The sequence below is a fragment of the Prunus mume genome, linkage group LG2, assembly GCF_029339155.1.
Source record: "Prunus mume cultivar Tortuosa linkage group LG2, ASM2933915v1, whole genome shotgun sequence".
NCBI lineage: Eukaryota > Viridiplantae > Streptophyta > Magnoliopsida > Rosales > Rosaceae > Prunus > Prunus mume.
Genome location: NC_142699.1, coordinates 20,642,380 through 20,656,945, shown reverse-complemented (window position 1 = coordinate 20,656,945; position 14,566 = coordinate 20,642,380). Strand labels below are relative to the sequence as shown.

Below are 14,566 nucleotides of genomic sequence, written 5' to 3'. Positions count from 1 at the left end.
AAGGATGTCCTGAACTCAAATAATTCCAAGTGTATCCAGTATCAGTAATCACGTTTAGATCCGGGAAGGTACATAGAATAGTGCTTAAAGTACTCCAAACAATCATATCAAATAATCACACCTTTACATAAACTCATAACAACCTCCCAAGTACCCCACATAAAACCATATGTGTATATATTCTCAAAACTCAAACATATTATCAAAACTTTATGAAAACCACGAATTTCATATTCAAATATATACCAAAGTCAATAAACCAAATAAAGTAATATGCCATATTTTCCATAAATAAAGTCATGTTGAAGTTTGAAAGAAAAGTCCACTCACAAGTAGTCCCACACAGGTTGACCCTGAGAGGGTCCTGCTGCATATACTGAGTCGAGTACGATTGAGAATACAAAAATGCAATTAACAACAAGCATTTAGAAACGGAATGTTAAAATAAAACCCTAGCTTCCCGGGTTTTCAGTGAATACGAGGAAAGAGGTATTCTAGGGTAACATACTGCAAATTTGAAAACGATCCAACTGTCGGTACATTTTGAACCTAGATGACGCATAATATGCGATAATCCGTTCGATAGTCAAACGACCTCAGAATCGAGATCCGCGAAATCCTACGCGCTCGTGACAACCTAAGGATCATACTGGAACAATTTGTAGCTCCACCACACTTGCCCACGTGCCGCCACACGCGCTAGCAGCAAGCGGGTGTGCAGAGAAATTCCGACGACGGAAAATCTCCAAATCATAAGTCACCCTCCTAGCTACAGGTCCTACTCAACTAGGGAAGCATTTCATTCAACTACGGGAAAGGTCAATTCTGCCGGGAACTGGCCGGAATTTCGAATTGAAACCGCCAAGCCTAGGTTTCGAAATTTACTTCCCCAAACTTATAATCGATCCAAAGTCCTACTCAAAGGCCAGCTAGAACAGATAAAAAGAGGAAGAAACCTCACCTCAATCACCGGAAATGGACGGCCTGGAGTGGCGGCGCAACGATCGGAGAAATCCCGATTCGAACTAGTCGCAACCGCCGTCAATTCTTGTGTTTTCCAATGGGAAATTGGGTGGGTCAGTCCGGACTTCACTACGAGTCGAACGGACCGGTCTCGAGGGTCTGGGGTGGCTGGATGTGGCGGCGGGACGGTGATTTCCGTCTCGGTGAATAGTACCGATGCGAACCAGAGAGAGAGCACGAGAGAGAGAGAGAGAGAGAGAGAGAGAGAGAGAGAGAGAGAGAGAGAGAGAGAGAGAGATAGATAGATAGATAGATAGATAGATAGATAAAACGGAAGAAAAAAAAGAAAATCTGATTTTTAACCCCATCCCTTCTCAAATTAATTACGGTTTTGCCACCGAAGGAAACTTGATCGCCGAAACCTCGTCACCATTCCGAATCGAGTCCGCCACATGTCCAGACTCACCTCAAATCGATCAATCCAAAATAAATATCAAACACTGCCCCAAACTTCCTCTCTGGATTAAGAAAATGACCGAACTACCCTGCCCCAAGGGTAATTCCGTAAATTCACATTTAATTAGATTAAATACTTTAAATTAAAAAGTTACTTGGAGTCGGGGTGTTACATCCATGGATGAAGATATGAATGGAAAGCAGTTTAAAGAAGTTAGATTCATGAAACCTTTCCATCATAGAAGTATCATATCCTAAAACGTTCCTAGTCATAGGATCACCAATTAGAAAATGGTGAACTGCAAAGACTGGTACATGCTATGTCTGCTCAAATAGGAGGATGACTAGTCTCAAGTCATTCGTGTAAAGATATTGAGACATGTGTGTAGGTGCTCTATAGAGATTGAGTTCATTGAATGCGATCAACTCAAGAATTCTTGTATGGAAGTCTTACTCACAAGTGTCAAACAAAGAATTCTATAGTGCAATAATGCAAATTAGTCCTTAGACCTGAGACATCATAGTTGTCTTGTGTATGAGCTATTTATTTTTTAGAACACTATACAGTCGTATCAAAAGGATGTGTCTTAAAGGTGTTCTTGAGGATACTCATCATATGCACAGAGGCATGTGAATGTACAATATGAAATCTCTACTCTTAGTAAGAAGATAGAATACTCTAAAGATATGATTCGTTGAATCTTTGGCCAAAGTACAATATAAGAATTGAAACAGAAACGTTTGCAATTGCATCCAAGTAAATTATATAACCTAGAGATGTCACGTTAGAGATTTGACACTAGTTAACCATATCCTAACAACAACAAGACATAGAGTATTGCATTGTTCTCAAAATGAATTTTATTTAGCTTGGGTAGCCATGACATACTGCTAGGTGTCACTCATGGTTTATGGAAGCTCTGTAAGGACTAATTACAGTTAGTTTTTGCCAATAGGAAGAATTGTATAAAGGGATACGATTTACATTCGGTTTAGAAATAATCATTCTACCACACAGCCTCACTAATAAGAACCTATAAGGTTGCACACCGAAAAGGTATAAATCGAGAATTGAAAAGAGAATAAATGATTTTGCTGCTTGGTCAAAGTCAAAGTGAAAGTCAAGGTCAAAAGTCAAAGTTAAAGGTCAAACCATTGACCCGAGACTTGACGTGGTCAACACAAGATTGACTAGGATCAATGCTTGTTAGACAAGTTAGTGATCTAATTCGTTAAGTCATTAAATCAATTAAACTAATTAGATTAGCTTAATAAATTAATTGAAGTTATGAAACTTTAGTTTTGGTCCTATATGACTTAAACATTTATAGGAAAATGGACCTCATAGACTTAGGCAGAGTGTGACACATTATAAGATTAATGTGATAGATCAAAGTAGCCCAAAAGGCCAAGGAAGAGGAAGGTACGGTACATAAGGTCTCTAAAGGCACATGTGTGACAATATGTCTCTATATAATCATAGTCATATGACAACACCTCCTTAGGGTTTCAAGTTAGGCATTTAGGAAGAGAGGAAAACATCAAACCTCTTCCTTAGTCTCCCTTGATCGGCCACCATGGAGGAAGTAAAAGCTAGCACCCATTTTCTCCTCTTGGTTTCTTATTCTCCTATTCTCATACTTTGGAGAGGCATAACCTTACTGTGCCTATTTGGAGAACAAGGTGGAGAATCAACAACTAAGGGACCATTCGCTCTACTTGAATACCATCCTTGGATTCAAGATTCGCTCTAAGGGTAATTAAGCTCACTTCCTACATTCTATTTAATATGTGATATTAGTGTCAAATGTGCAAACTTTCATAGACCTATAAAGATTGGGACCTAAGTTGAGACTTGCATGATTTCATATTTGATATGCATAGGATAGATGATTTGTTCTCTCATATATTCATGGGGTTCTAGAAATCCTTACACCTAATTTTCCCTTCACTATTGCAAGAAACCTAACTGCTGAATTTGAACAAGAAGATGAGAGTGATGAACAATCCGGTTATGAGGGTATTTATGAGGAGGATGAGGATGATGAAGAGGCTATAAATGTGGAGGATAAGGGTTATGAAGAGGCTATAAATGTGGAGGATGAGGGTGATGACATTGTTGTTAATGAGGCTATAAATGAGGAGGTTGAGGGTGATGAAAAGGATATAAATGAAGAGAGTGAAAATGGCAAAAGGGCTGAAAATGAGAATGAAGACACTAAAGAAGATGAGAAAGACCTTGAATTTTATGACAGTACTTATGAGTAAAGTGTAAGGATTATATTTTGGCTCTTCTGTTATGACAAAACCAATGTATTTTGCTAGATATATGTATTGGTTTAGGTTTGTTTGAATGCACACATGCTAGATTGAAAAGTGTCATCTTTGCAATCCAAACTTAAATTCATTGCATACATTCACATGGGTTAATACATATGATTGATACAAGCCTTAAAATCGTTTTCTATTTCATTATGTATCAATCCTTCCCAGTTTGTTTTAATCCATATTTTACTTTGCATTCATACACATGGATTGATATACGGGGATTGATACAATCTTTAAAAAACGTGTTCTGCTTTATTATGTATCAATCCTACATATTATGTTTCAATCCACCTTGAGCTGTATCAATTAATATTTTATTAAAATATCTTCAGCTCTTGATTTCATCAATGAAGACTTCTTAAAATATCTTATGGTGTCAGTTAAACTTCTTGAAACTAGTTTTCAAAAGCAAGAGTCTTCCTTCAAACCAACCTTCCATTCTCTCTCTTAGTATTCTTGAAAACAACATAGTATTATATAATATTTGTTTTCTTGAAACTAGTTTTCTAAAGGGAAGTCTTTTATGTTATTTTTCCATATGATGTTTTTGACAAAACATGGGCTCTCTATTTCACCTGCCATTATAGCCTGTGTTCCTCTTTATTTTTCTTGAGCCACCTAAAGATAAATATCTCTATGGTTGCGTTGAATATTTTTAGTCAAACCTTGCAGCTCCTTCATTTGTTCCAGCTCACAAAGCACATGACATTTTACTGTTATTTATCCTTATCCCTTGCCTTGTGTGCTTTATTCGAATAGCTTGTCTCAAGAAGATTTTCAAAACTATTTTATTTCTTCTATTCTTCTTGAAACTGCCCACCTTGAGATCACTTTTAGTTATTCTCTTTCAAACATGTCTTGGACAGACCATGCGTAGCTTAATGTGTGTTGCTCCTTATTGGACAACAAATAGGTTGTTCATTGAGATACACTTGCATACTGGTTTTCCAATATCACTCCATAGGAACGGAGTTTGCTGCAATCTTGCCCTTTCAGATATTTTAGCCACCAAACAACATTCTTTATATTATATGTGGTTGGGTGACTGATTCTCTGTGTTCAAAATATCCCCTCTTCATTCGAATCAAATCTCTATATATACTAAGCTAGACCTAAGGAAGAGGCAGAAAAGTTCATTTGAACTTGTTTCATTTTTATCAATTCTTTGAAGAACTATTCATGCTAGACATGTAAAAACAGAAAATCTGCATCTTTGATGCAGACCCGATTCTATGTTTTTGAAATCATTTTATATCTGCTCTTGAGCATTCAAAAACTATTTTATTGTTTTACCCATTGTTAATTACTTGAGAGTATGAGTATGATTGCATACACATAAAATTCCTCCAAGTATATTCACATTGATTTCGGCTGAGTCTTTTGTTTCATTGTTTTTATGTTGATTTAAACTATATGCTTCAAATTCATTACTTCTAGTTTAATCATCACAACACTTGGTTTCATTTGTCTAGCTTAATCATTTTTTGTGATTAATAAAGATGAAAATCTGAAACCACAACTCACTTCATATCATTATACTTTCTGCAACTTGGAGCTTTGTGCTGTTGCAAACCATGAAGATTTGTCTGTTGCAATTGGAGTTGAATACAAATACTGGAAGAGAACTTGCTGCTGAGAAGTAAAGATTGTGCTTTTCTGGAAGGTTAGATAGTTAGCTGCCTATTGTGTGTAGATGAGCTAATATTGTGCTTTGCTAGAAGGTTAGATAGTTTGCTACCTACTGAGTGTTGATGGAGCACAACTCCCTTTGTATCTTGTACTTCTCTTTGATAGTGGATTCTCTTACTGGCTTGGTCTCCCAGTTTTCCCCCTTGTTGGGTTTCTGGGTTACAAATCTTTGTGTATGTTTATATTCTTGTTGTCATTAGTTGTACTTGTTGCATCTTGTTCAAAAGACATCAGTACACTAACATGGATCAATATGGCGTTGCACTGTATTGATCCAAAATCACAAGGGTTTCTATTTGTATTAATACGTGGTGTTGTATGTATCAATCTAGTTTCATGCAGTTAGTTTCGTTTACTCATTGCAGATGTTAAGTAATTAAACACCATGGTTGTGCATGTGTTTATTTTTTCCGCTTATTATTTCTTAGCTGGGCTTAAAATTTAAAAAATAGGTTATTACCATATAGCCTACTTCATCCCCCCTTTGTAGGCTTTTAGAGCCTAGGGCCTGTTTTAACATAAAGTGAAGATGAACAATGTTTGCTGAAAAAGGATGATAAATCATTTGACAAATATATGGCTGTAAGTAACGCTAATAGCTTGGATAGTAGCTCATGTGATGAGGTTGATAGGTTTGTGAGAAAGAGGAAGAGGAAACTGCCCAAGTTTAATGATTTTAGGCCTGACACAGATTTGACAAACTTGATCTTTAAGATTAGTATAAGATTTCTCAGTGTCTATGTATTTAGGAAAGCGATGATAAACTATTCAGTATTTAACAAAAGGAAAATTAGGTTCTCCAAGAAAGATAAAGATAAGGTTAGAGCAGTTTGTGTTGGGATGAGGATGGAAAATGTCTATGGTTTGTTTATACTTTAGCTATAAATGGAAGGAGCATGGTTCAAATTAAGAGTTATGAAGAGGAGCACACATGTGGGATTGTTGAACGCAATGTATATGCTAACTCATCATTGTTAGTAGAGAGATATTCTACACAGTTGTCTAGAATAATAAATTGGGATGTAGGACCTTTTAAGGATGTGGTGAATGACGATCTATGTATCATAGCTTCAAGATCACAAATATATAGAGTAAGGAAAAAAGCAAGTGCTGTAAGTGAGGGGACTTATACAAAGTTGCTTGAGTCTATTTGGGATTATGTTGAGGAGCTAAAAAGGACTAATATGGAAAATACTGTAATCATTAAGTCCAATTTGGGGGGCGAAAAATCTAGATTTCATAGGATTTATATATGCTTGGCTACTACAAAGAAAGGGTTTATTGCTGCTCTGAGTCTATTTGTAGGTTTGGAAGCTTGTCACATCAAAGGGCAACACCCTGTCCAATTACTCTCTGATGTTGGTGTTGATCCTAACAACGACATGTATCTAATAGCTTATGCAGTGGCAGAGGTTGAGAATTATGAAACTTGGATTTGGTTTTTGGAACTCTTAGGTGTTGATCTCGGCATTAAAAATAGCAATGGGTATGTGTTCATTACAGATAGACAAAAAGGCTTAATTAATGCAGTGGGTGATATGTTCCCAAACTCTGAGCATAGGCATTGACTTAAACATGTACATGCCAATTTTATATTTGCTGGCTACAGAGGATTAGTGCTGAAACAACATATACAGGCTGTTGCAAGAAGTGCAACTATACCTCGGTTTCAAGCATAGATGAAAAAGCTCCAAGATTTGTCAGGACAAACTTTTGATTGGTTGATAAGGCTTGATCCAATGCAATGATGTAGATCTCAATTCAGAACACAGTCAAAGTGTGACATTCTCTTGAATAACATAAGTGAGGCATTCAAAAAGTCTATCATTGATGATAGAGACAAACCTATAATGACAATGCTTGCGAGGGTCAAGTATTACATCATGTTGTTGATGGCAAGTAGAAGCTATGGAGAAATGGACTCATGATATGGGGCCAAAAGTTTTTGCAACTCTTGAGAAGCTTAAGAAGCAGTTAGTCTAGTGCATTTCAAGGCTTGCAGGGGAGAGTAAATATGAGGTTAAGTGTTTTGGAGGCACTCAAGTGGTAGTTGATTTGAGAAACAGAAGTTTTTCATGCAGGCAATGGGATCTAACTAAGAACCATGTAAGCATGCTTATGTTGTCATTGGGTAGTTAAATGGCGATTATATTAGCTATGTTCATGATTGTTACAAAAAAGATGCATTTATGAGAGCTTTCAAACCCATGGTTCATCTAATGACAAGCTGATATGATCGCTAAAATAAATTTCCCACATTTGCTGCCACCTAAGTATCACAAGCAATTATGGAGGCAAAAGAGAAACGGGGTTAGGTAAGCTACTGAACCCTTTCAAGCTCTAATCCTAAAGCTAAAAACTTGCGAAGTTATAACTTGGAAACCAAGTGTTCCATATGTAATCAAGTAGGTCATAATATGAGGAAATCTCTAAGGGAAAATGAAGTAGGGAGTAGCAGCCAAGTATATTCAATGTATCTCATTTTATAAGTTCTGTATGTTCAAATTAAGATATGGATTCATATGTGATGTTTGTAGGTTAGGTACCATCACAAAGGAAAAGAAGAGGGCCCCTCAAGGCAACAAATCAACTATGAGAGTTACAAGACAATCAAGGTATAAACAAGCATCATCTTCTACACAATTCAGGCAAAAACAATCACTAAGTTGAGTCTATTTTATTTAAGTAGCATTATGGAACTCTTAATTTGTTTATTTCAGTACCTACTTATGTTTATCTAACTCTGCCACAATTTTCAAATCATATCAAAGGCTAAAAATAGACCAATCATGACCAAGCATTTTCTTATCCTAACCAAACTCCTTAACCATCCCAACCAACCAGTTCAACCATCTCAAGCTTCTCAGTTTGAACAACCATATCAGTCTCAAGAACCAAATTGGTCTCAGCCTTAAGCATCTCAACCTCCAGAAGCTTTTGAACAAAGGAAAGTTAGGTTTAAGTCTCGAACTAAGAGGAAAGCATTCTTGGCAAAGTTTAAGTCATGTAGATATTGAAAATGCTCTACTCTGTTTTGGTTATCACATGTGCTTTGGGTCAGAAAAAGCATCTGAATATGTTTTGATGGGTTGAAAGTTAGTTTTATGTTTTGCTCTGTCTTGGTGAACACATGTGATTTTTGGTAGAAACTGTTTGGCATTGCCATGGATATTCCAAGTGCATATTTAGTCTTATTGTATTTTGTTTGAGAATTTCCACGGATTGAACAGGTGCATATCCAGTCTTTTGTATTTTGTTTTGGCATTGCCATAGATTGAACATGTGCTTACAAAAGTCTTTCTTTTGAGTTATATAATTAATCAATGGTAGTTTAAAAGCTCTGAAAGGTTAAAGAATTCTAGGTCTATACAAAAATATTTAGTCTTAACCATTACAAAAGGGCTTTAAAACAATTAAATTTGCAAAATGCTTCAGCCATTACATAAGCCTCTCATCTCACCAAATTGCCATTCTACTAGGTGCATTACACCACATTACATCACATTGCCTAACTTTCAAACATACTACATTGCCTAACTTACATTACACCACATTGCCAAACTTTACATTACATAACATTGTCAAACTTCACCCTAAACTCAAAGGCCCATGAAACAAACAAAGCAACCCAAAACTTCTTCTCTCTTGCTCTCACACGCACAATTTGATTTTCAACTTCTCTCATTGTCCTTAGTAGCTAAGCCATCAGAGCTCTCTCACGAGGAGGCATTTCAATATCAACTCATACAAAAAAGCCACAACTATTTTTTCCCCTTTGCATTCAAACAAAAGTTCCATCACATTTTCACAATTTATTGTCCAAATTTCTATAAAATAGAAAATCCAAAACCTACCATTGACTTTGGACACACAAAGAACCTTCGAAGTGGGTTTGACTCTATCTAAGAAGTCTACAGCCTTGTAAGCCTCCCAATGAGGTGTAGCAACAACCATCTCTTCTCCTCTTGGAGATTCGTGCCTCATCTTCACACCCTTTAATGGAAGAAAGATTGAGAAATTTTTATCTGGGTATAGAACCTTCAATCCTCAAAATGGTGGTAAGTAAGTTTTGTTTTTGGGGTTCAGAAACCCTTTTATTGAAAAAGAAGTGAGAGTATTGTAAATTGGGTCCACTTGACCCCTCGAGCAGCTTAGATTTCAATTTTAAAAGCATGTGGGGTCCACTTTGCCACGTAGGACTCTGACTATGCTCAACAATTGGCCATTGTGTGTGCTTCTACCATAATGACCTTGCCACGTCAGTATTTTTAACAGTGTTTTGGATGGCGTTAACAATGGAGGGTAAAGTAGAACACCAAACCACGATCAAGGGGGTTAAGTGGGTCGCTTTAACTTTGGAGGGGAGATAAAGTAAGATTTGACTGAAGTCTCAGGGAGAACTATACGGTAAATAAGCTTTTTATTTATTTATATATTTATATTTATATTTATTATTTTCTTTAAGGAACAAAAATATGACTCATTTAATTCGACCTTAACCCTCAATGAGAAATTTTTTATGAGTGCGATGGTCATGTGGTTGTTGGAAAGTTAGGGTGAATTTTTGTAATTTTCCCTTTTCCTCGTTGAATTAGAGTTTGATGGCTAGCGTTTTGATTGAAGCTGTCAACTCAAAGTCCATGTCAAAGAACAAAAGAAAGAAGTTACGAATATTTCTAATAGTAAATTGAGCTTAAACCCATAAAATTCATTTTAAATCACCTACAACCCTTCCCTTTGTTTTTCTATTTAAAATACCCAATTTTTTCAAATAATACCCGATGACTAGGAATTTAACTAAGCAAGTTACCTAATATAACTTAAAATCTGATTTATTATATTTTTCAGATTCCAAAACTACCCCTATTTATAAGTTAATGTGTTATGGGGGGTTGATGACGCATATTGAATTTGAAAAGATCTCCAAATGGTTGTAATGGATGTAGAAATTAATTTAGAATTTGAAATTAAATATTAAATTCAACATTAATGTATTAGTAATCTATATGTTGTTAACGTTTTGGTTTATTTAATAAAAAAATTATGTTGTTTTCCTTTATGAATTATACGATTAGTAATCTATTTTATTATAATTTTATGAATAATAATGTACATTCTAATTATGTTGAAAAATAATTTGATAATCTATTTATTCTTTGTTTTTTGAAAAATATTTTGCTCTAGATAATGTACCTATTTTTTTTCTCTAATAATGTATATCTAATAAAACAATTTATCTAGTATAATGAACTTAGTTTTTTTCTTCTAAATAGTGTACAATAATGTACCTATTTTTAATTTATAAAAAATGTACAAAAATTTCAATTACAAAGTAATTGACCTGTTTCTATGTTTAGTGCTTGGGTTTTTTTATTACATGTTTTTGGTAAATAATATACCTATATTTTTATACATATATATTTTTATTTTTCATATGTACGTTATTGGATATGTAATTTGCATATATATATATATATATATATTTTGTGGTTTGCAATTTTAGGGGGGATATGTTAGAGGGAATGGCAACTAAAAGAAATAGAGTGATGGATATGCCATTAATAGTGAGTTTTAATTACAATTATGATAGTTAATGAAATGCTTGGAATAAATTATAAATAAAATATGAAGTCTGATGGTAAACGATATAAAAACATAGGAATAATATAACATCTTATATTCTATTGGTCATTTAAGAAATTGGGTTTTACACATAGATATATAAAATGATGAATATATATGTCTAAAAAATAGAAATTATAGGGACTTAGGACAAGTCCTATTTCTAAAAGTGGGCTCCGCTTTTCACTGTGTACCTTAGCTTGGAAGTGGTTCCCCAAACTTCCCGCCATATCTCCCATCATCACTGGCAAATCCTCCATAGCTGCCTTAAGTATTTAAACACCCCCACCTTGAAGAATTATCCCAGGCCAAGCAAACCAAAAGATATCCCATTAAACCCATATTGATTCTCTTGTGGGTTCAATCTGTTTGGCTTGGGTTGGTTGCCTAGCTCCAAAGGCTAGCCCTCGAGTTAACCTTGGCCTCGCCCGCCCGCCCAAGTACGTACCAGTTTGTTCTTCGCAAAGGGAAACAAACACAAAACACAAAAACAATGGCAAAATTATTTAGCTCATATTTCCTTCTCTTCTTCTTTTTCTTATCCTCTGCTGCAATTATTGCCAATGCCGAAACTGATCAACCTCAAGAATTAGATGAGTATTGGAAAAAACGAGCTGATCAAGCCGAAAACTACACCATGGAATCTTACGAACCAAATCCGGAGAGAGTCACCGACGAGTTCAATGCTCAAGTTGGCGAGTAGGTCTTCTTCATCAATTAATTTCCTTCATCACAATGTACATCGTTTCAATATGCATGCATGTTTCTTTTACATTACATAAATTTTAGTATCAAATTTCGTGGCTTAAATTTTGCATGCATGCAGGCTTATAATGGGGAAAAACGAGACAAGAAGGAACTTGAAGGGTCAAAAGAAATATGTTGGTCCATGCACGGTAACCAACCCAATTGACGCCTGCTGGAGGTGTGACCCTAACTGGGCCAACAACCGCATGAAGATCGTGGACTGTATCCAAGGCTTCGGTCGCAAGACCACCGGGGGTAAAGGCGGCCCTATTTATGTCGTGACTGATCCCTCAGATGGCGACTTGGTAAACCCTAGACCGGGAACCCTGCGTCACGCCGTGATTCAAAAAGGGCCTCTTTGGATCACCTTTGCACGCAACATGGTGATTAAGCTGCAGCAAGAGCTGATGGTGGCTAGTGACAAGACCATTGATGGTAGGGGAGCCAATGTTAACATATTTGACGGTGCTTGCATTACCATTCAGTTTGTGAAGAATGTGATCATCACAAACATTCACATCAAACAAATTAAGGCCAAAGAAGGTGGAATGATCAGAGACTCCGTCGACCATTTCGGTCAGAGGACCAAGAGTGATGGTGATGGCATTTCCATCTATGGCTCCTCCAACATTTGGATTGACCACGTTTCCATGGAAAATTGCACAGATGGGCTCATAGACGTCATCATGGGTTCCACCGGTATCACCATCTCCAATTCCCACTTCACTAAGCACAATGAGGTACGTACAAACCCAAAATTATAATACACTCTCTCTCTCTCTCTCTCTCTCTCTCTCTCTCTCTCTCTCTATATATATATATATATATATATATATAGTATATGTGTGTTCGTGGATAGATATATTAAAAATTTGATATGCAGGTGATGTTGTTCGGTGCCAGCAACAGCTACACTCAAGACAAGATGATGCAAATTACTGTGGCCTTCAACCACTTTGGTAAGGGTTTGGTACAGAGGATGCCAAGGTGCCGGCACGGATTCTTCCACGTGGTGAACAACGACTACACCCACTGGCTCATGTATGCCATTGGTGGCAGCATGAACCCTACCATCATCAGCCAGGGTAACAGGTTCATTGCTGGTTTAAACTCCGCCGCCAAAGAGGTAATTTTTCTTGTATAATATTTGTACCATCTCAACTAATCAACCGCCTTATAAGGCCTTAATTATTTTTCTAATAGCATTTGCCGCGAGTATTAAAAACATGGTAGCCTAGATGGTCAGACGAGATAGTTACTTAATGATTGGTTGTGACTAAATATATGATTAGGTGACGAAGAGGGAGTATACGGCAGAAGCGGAGTGGAAGAATTGGCTTTGGAAATCTGAGGGAGATTTGTTTATGAATGGAGCATTCTTTGTTGAATCTGGAAGCCCAGCCAATTTGCGCGCAGACAAGCTTGATATGATTCCCTTCAAGCCCGGCACCTACGTCACGAAATTGACTAAGTTTGCCGGCGCTCTTGATTGCTTTGTTGGCAAACCATGTTAGACAGAGAGCTTTAATTTTTCCAGTTGTACATTCCTGCGTGCAAGAAAATGTCGACGACGGAGGATGAGAAAGAAGCCTACTCTTCTGTCTTCACCGACAGAAGAAAAAGAGAAGAGTTGTATTCTTTTATACTAAACGTTACTCTCTTTTTTTCTTTTGGTTTGTTTGGGAAACACACTTACGCATATTTTCTTAAATTAGAATGTATCTTTAGAACTACAAATTAAGAACACGCACGTGCTATTTTTTGAAATTTAAATAATTTCAGCTTAACCGCATGACAAGTGTTTTAAAATAGCATCTGGAATGATCGCACTGACCAAAACTACTTCTTAACTAAAGGAGAGTGCCAGGATTGCGTGAATGAAGGTGCAGAGTCAGCTAGCATACAAGTATCAATCCTTACCCCTAACCAATAATTATGCATCCTTTCTTGTCTAATTTTTACTATTATTATTCATTACTTTTACAAGGAGTCTAGTATACATTAATCGCAACAAGAATAATAATTCACTAAATAGTCAACAATAATAAATTTAAACATATATTTTTTCAAATATAAGTGATGGTCTAAACTACTCTAAATTAATATAATTTATGGAAGAGGACTCGAATGAACTCTTTTAAGAACCCTACAAAATCAATGATGGTCAATTGGAGAACACCGGTGTGGCGGGTAAATGTACGAAACCTAAATGCAAAGGCTCGAGATTCTGAACAGACATGAACCATCTCCTCTACAAGATAATTTTCTTGTTGTTGGTCAGTCTTTATAGCAACTCCACCCATTTGCCCTTTGCTATGCAAAGGGGGGCTAGGACAGCTATTATTCATGTGAATAGTAGTTGCCCTTGCAAAAAGCAATATGTGTTTCCACCGTTGCCATGACAAAGGGCAATTACTACTCATTTTTTTATTTTTTTTTACAACTTTTTTTACCTCAATAATTAATTTGGATAATATTTTCGGATAAGATTTTCGAGTTCCTACGTGTCAATACTATTCATATCTCATAATCGGATAAAATTTTCGATTTCAAATTTTAGATAAATTTCAAAAAAAAATTGGCTGGTATTTATAGAAAAAAATTCATTAATTTTTGGGTATTTTTATAAAAAAATTTGAATTTTTTTCAGTATTTTATTGCAAAAAAATTGGCTGCCCTTGGATTGGAGGAAAAAATTTGATCAGAGAGCCCAGCCAACGCCACGTGGCAATAGTAAAAAATTCAAATGAGTGGGTGGACG

At 36.1% G+C, this 14,566-nt stretch overlaps 1 protein-coding gene across 1 annotated transcript; it reads left to right on the top strand.

Annotated features, from left to right (window-relative positions):
- Positions 1–11,358: 11,358 nt before the first annotated feature.
- On the top strand, positions 11,359–13,572 carry LOC103321612 (pectate lyase-like). Its single transcript, XM_008223436.3, has 4 exons — positions 11,359–11,757; positions 11,885–12,545; positions 12,689–12,931; positions 13,098–13,572. The coding sequence occupies exons 1-4, from the start codon at positions 11,552–11,554 to the stop codon at positions 13,317–13,319; spliced, it is 1,332 nt and encodes a 443-aa protein (XP_008221658.1). The 5' UTR covers positions 11,359–11,551; the 3' UTR covers positions 13,320–13,572.
- The last annotated feature ends 994 nt before the right edge of the window (positions 13,573–14,566 follow it).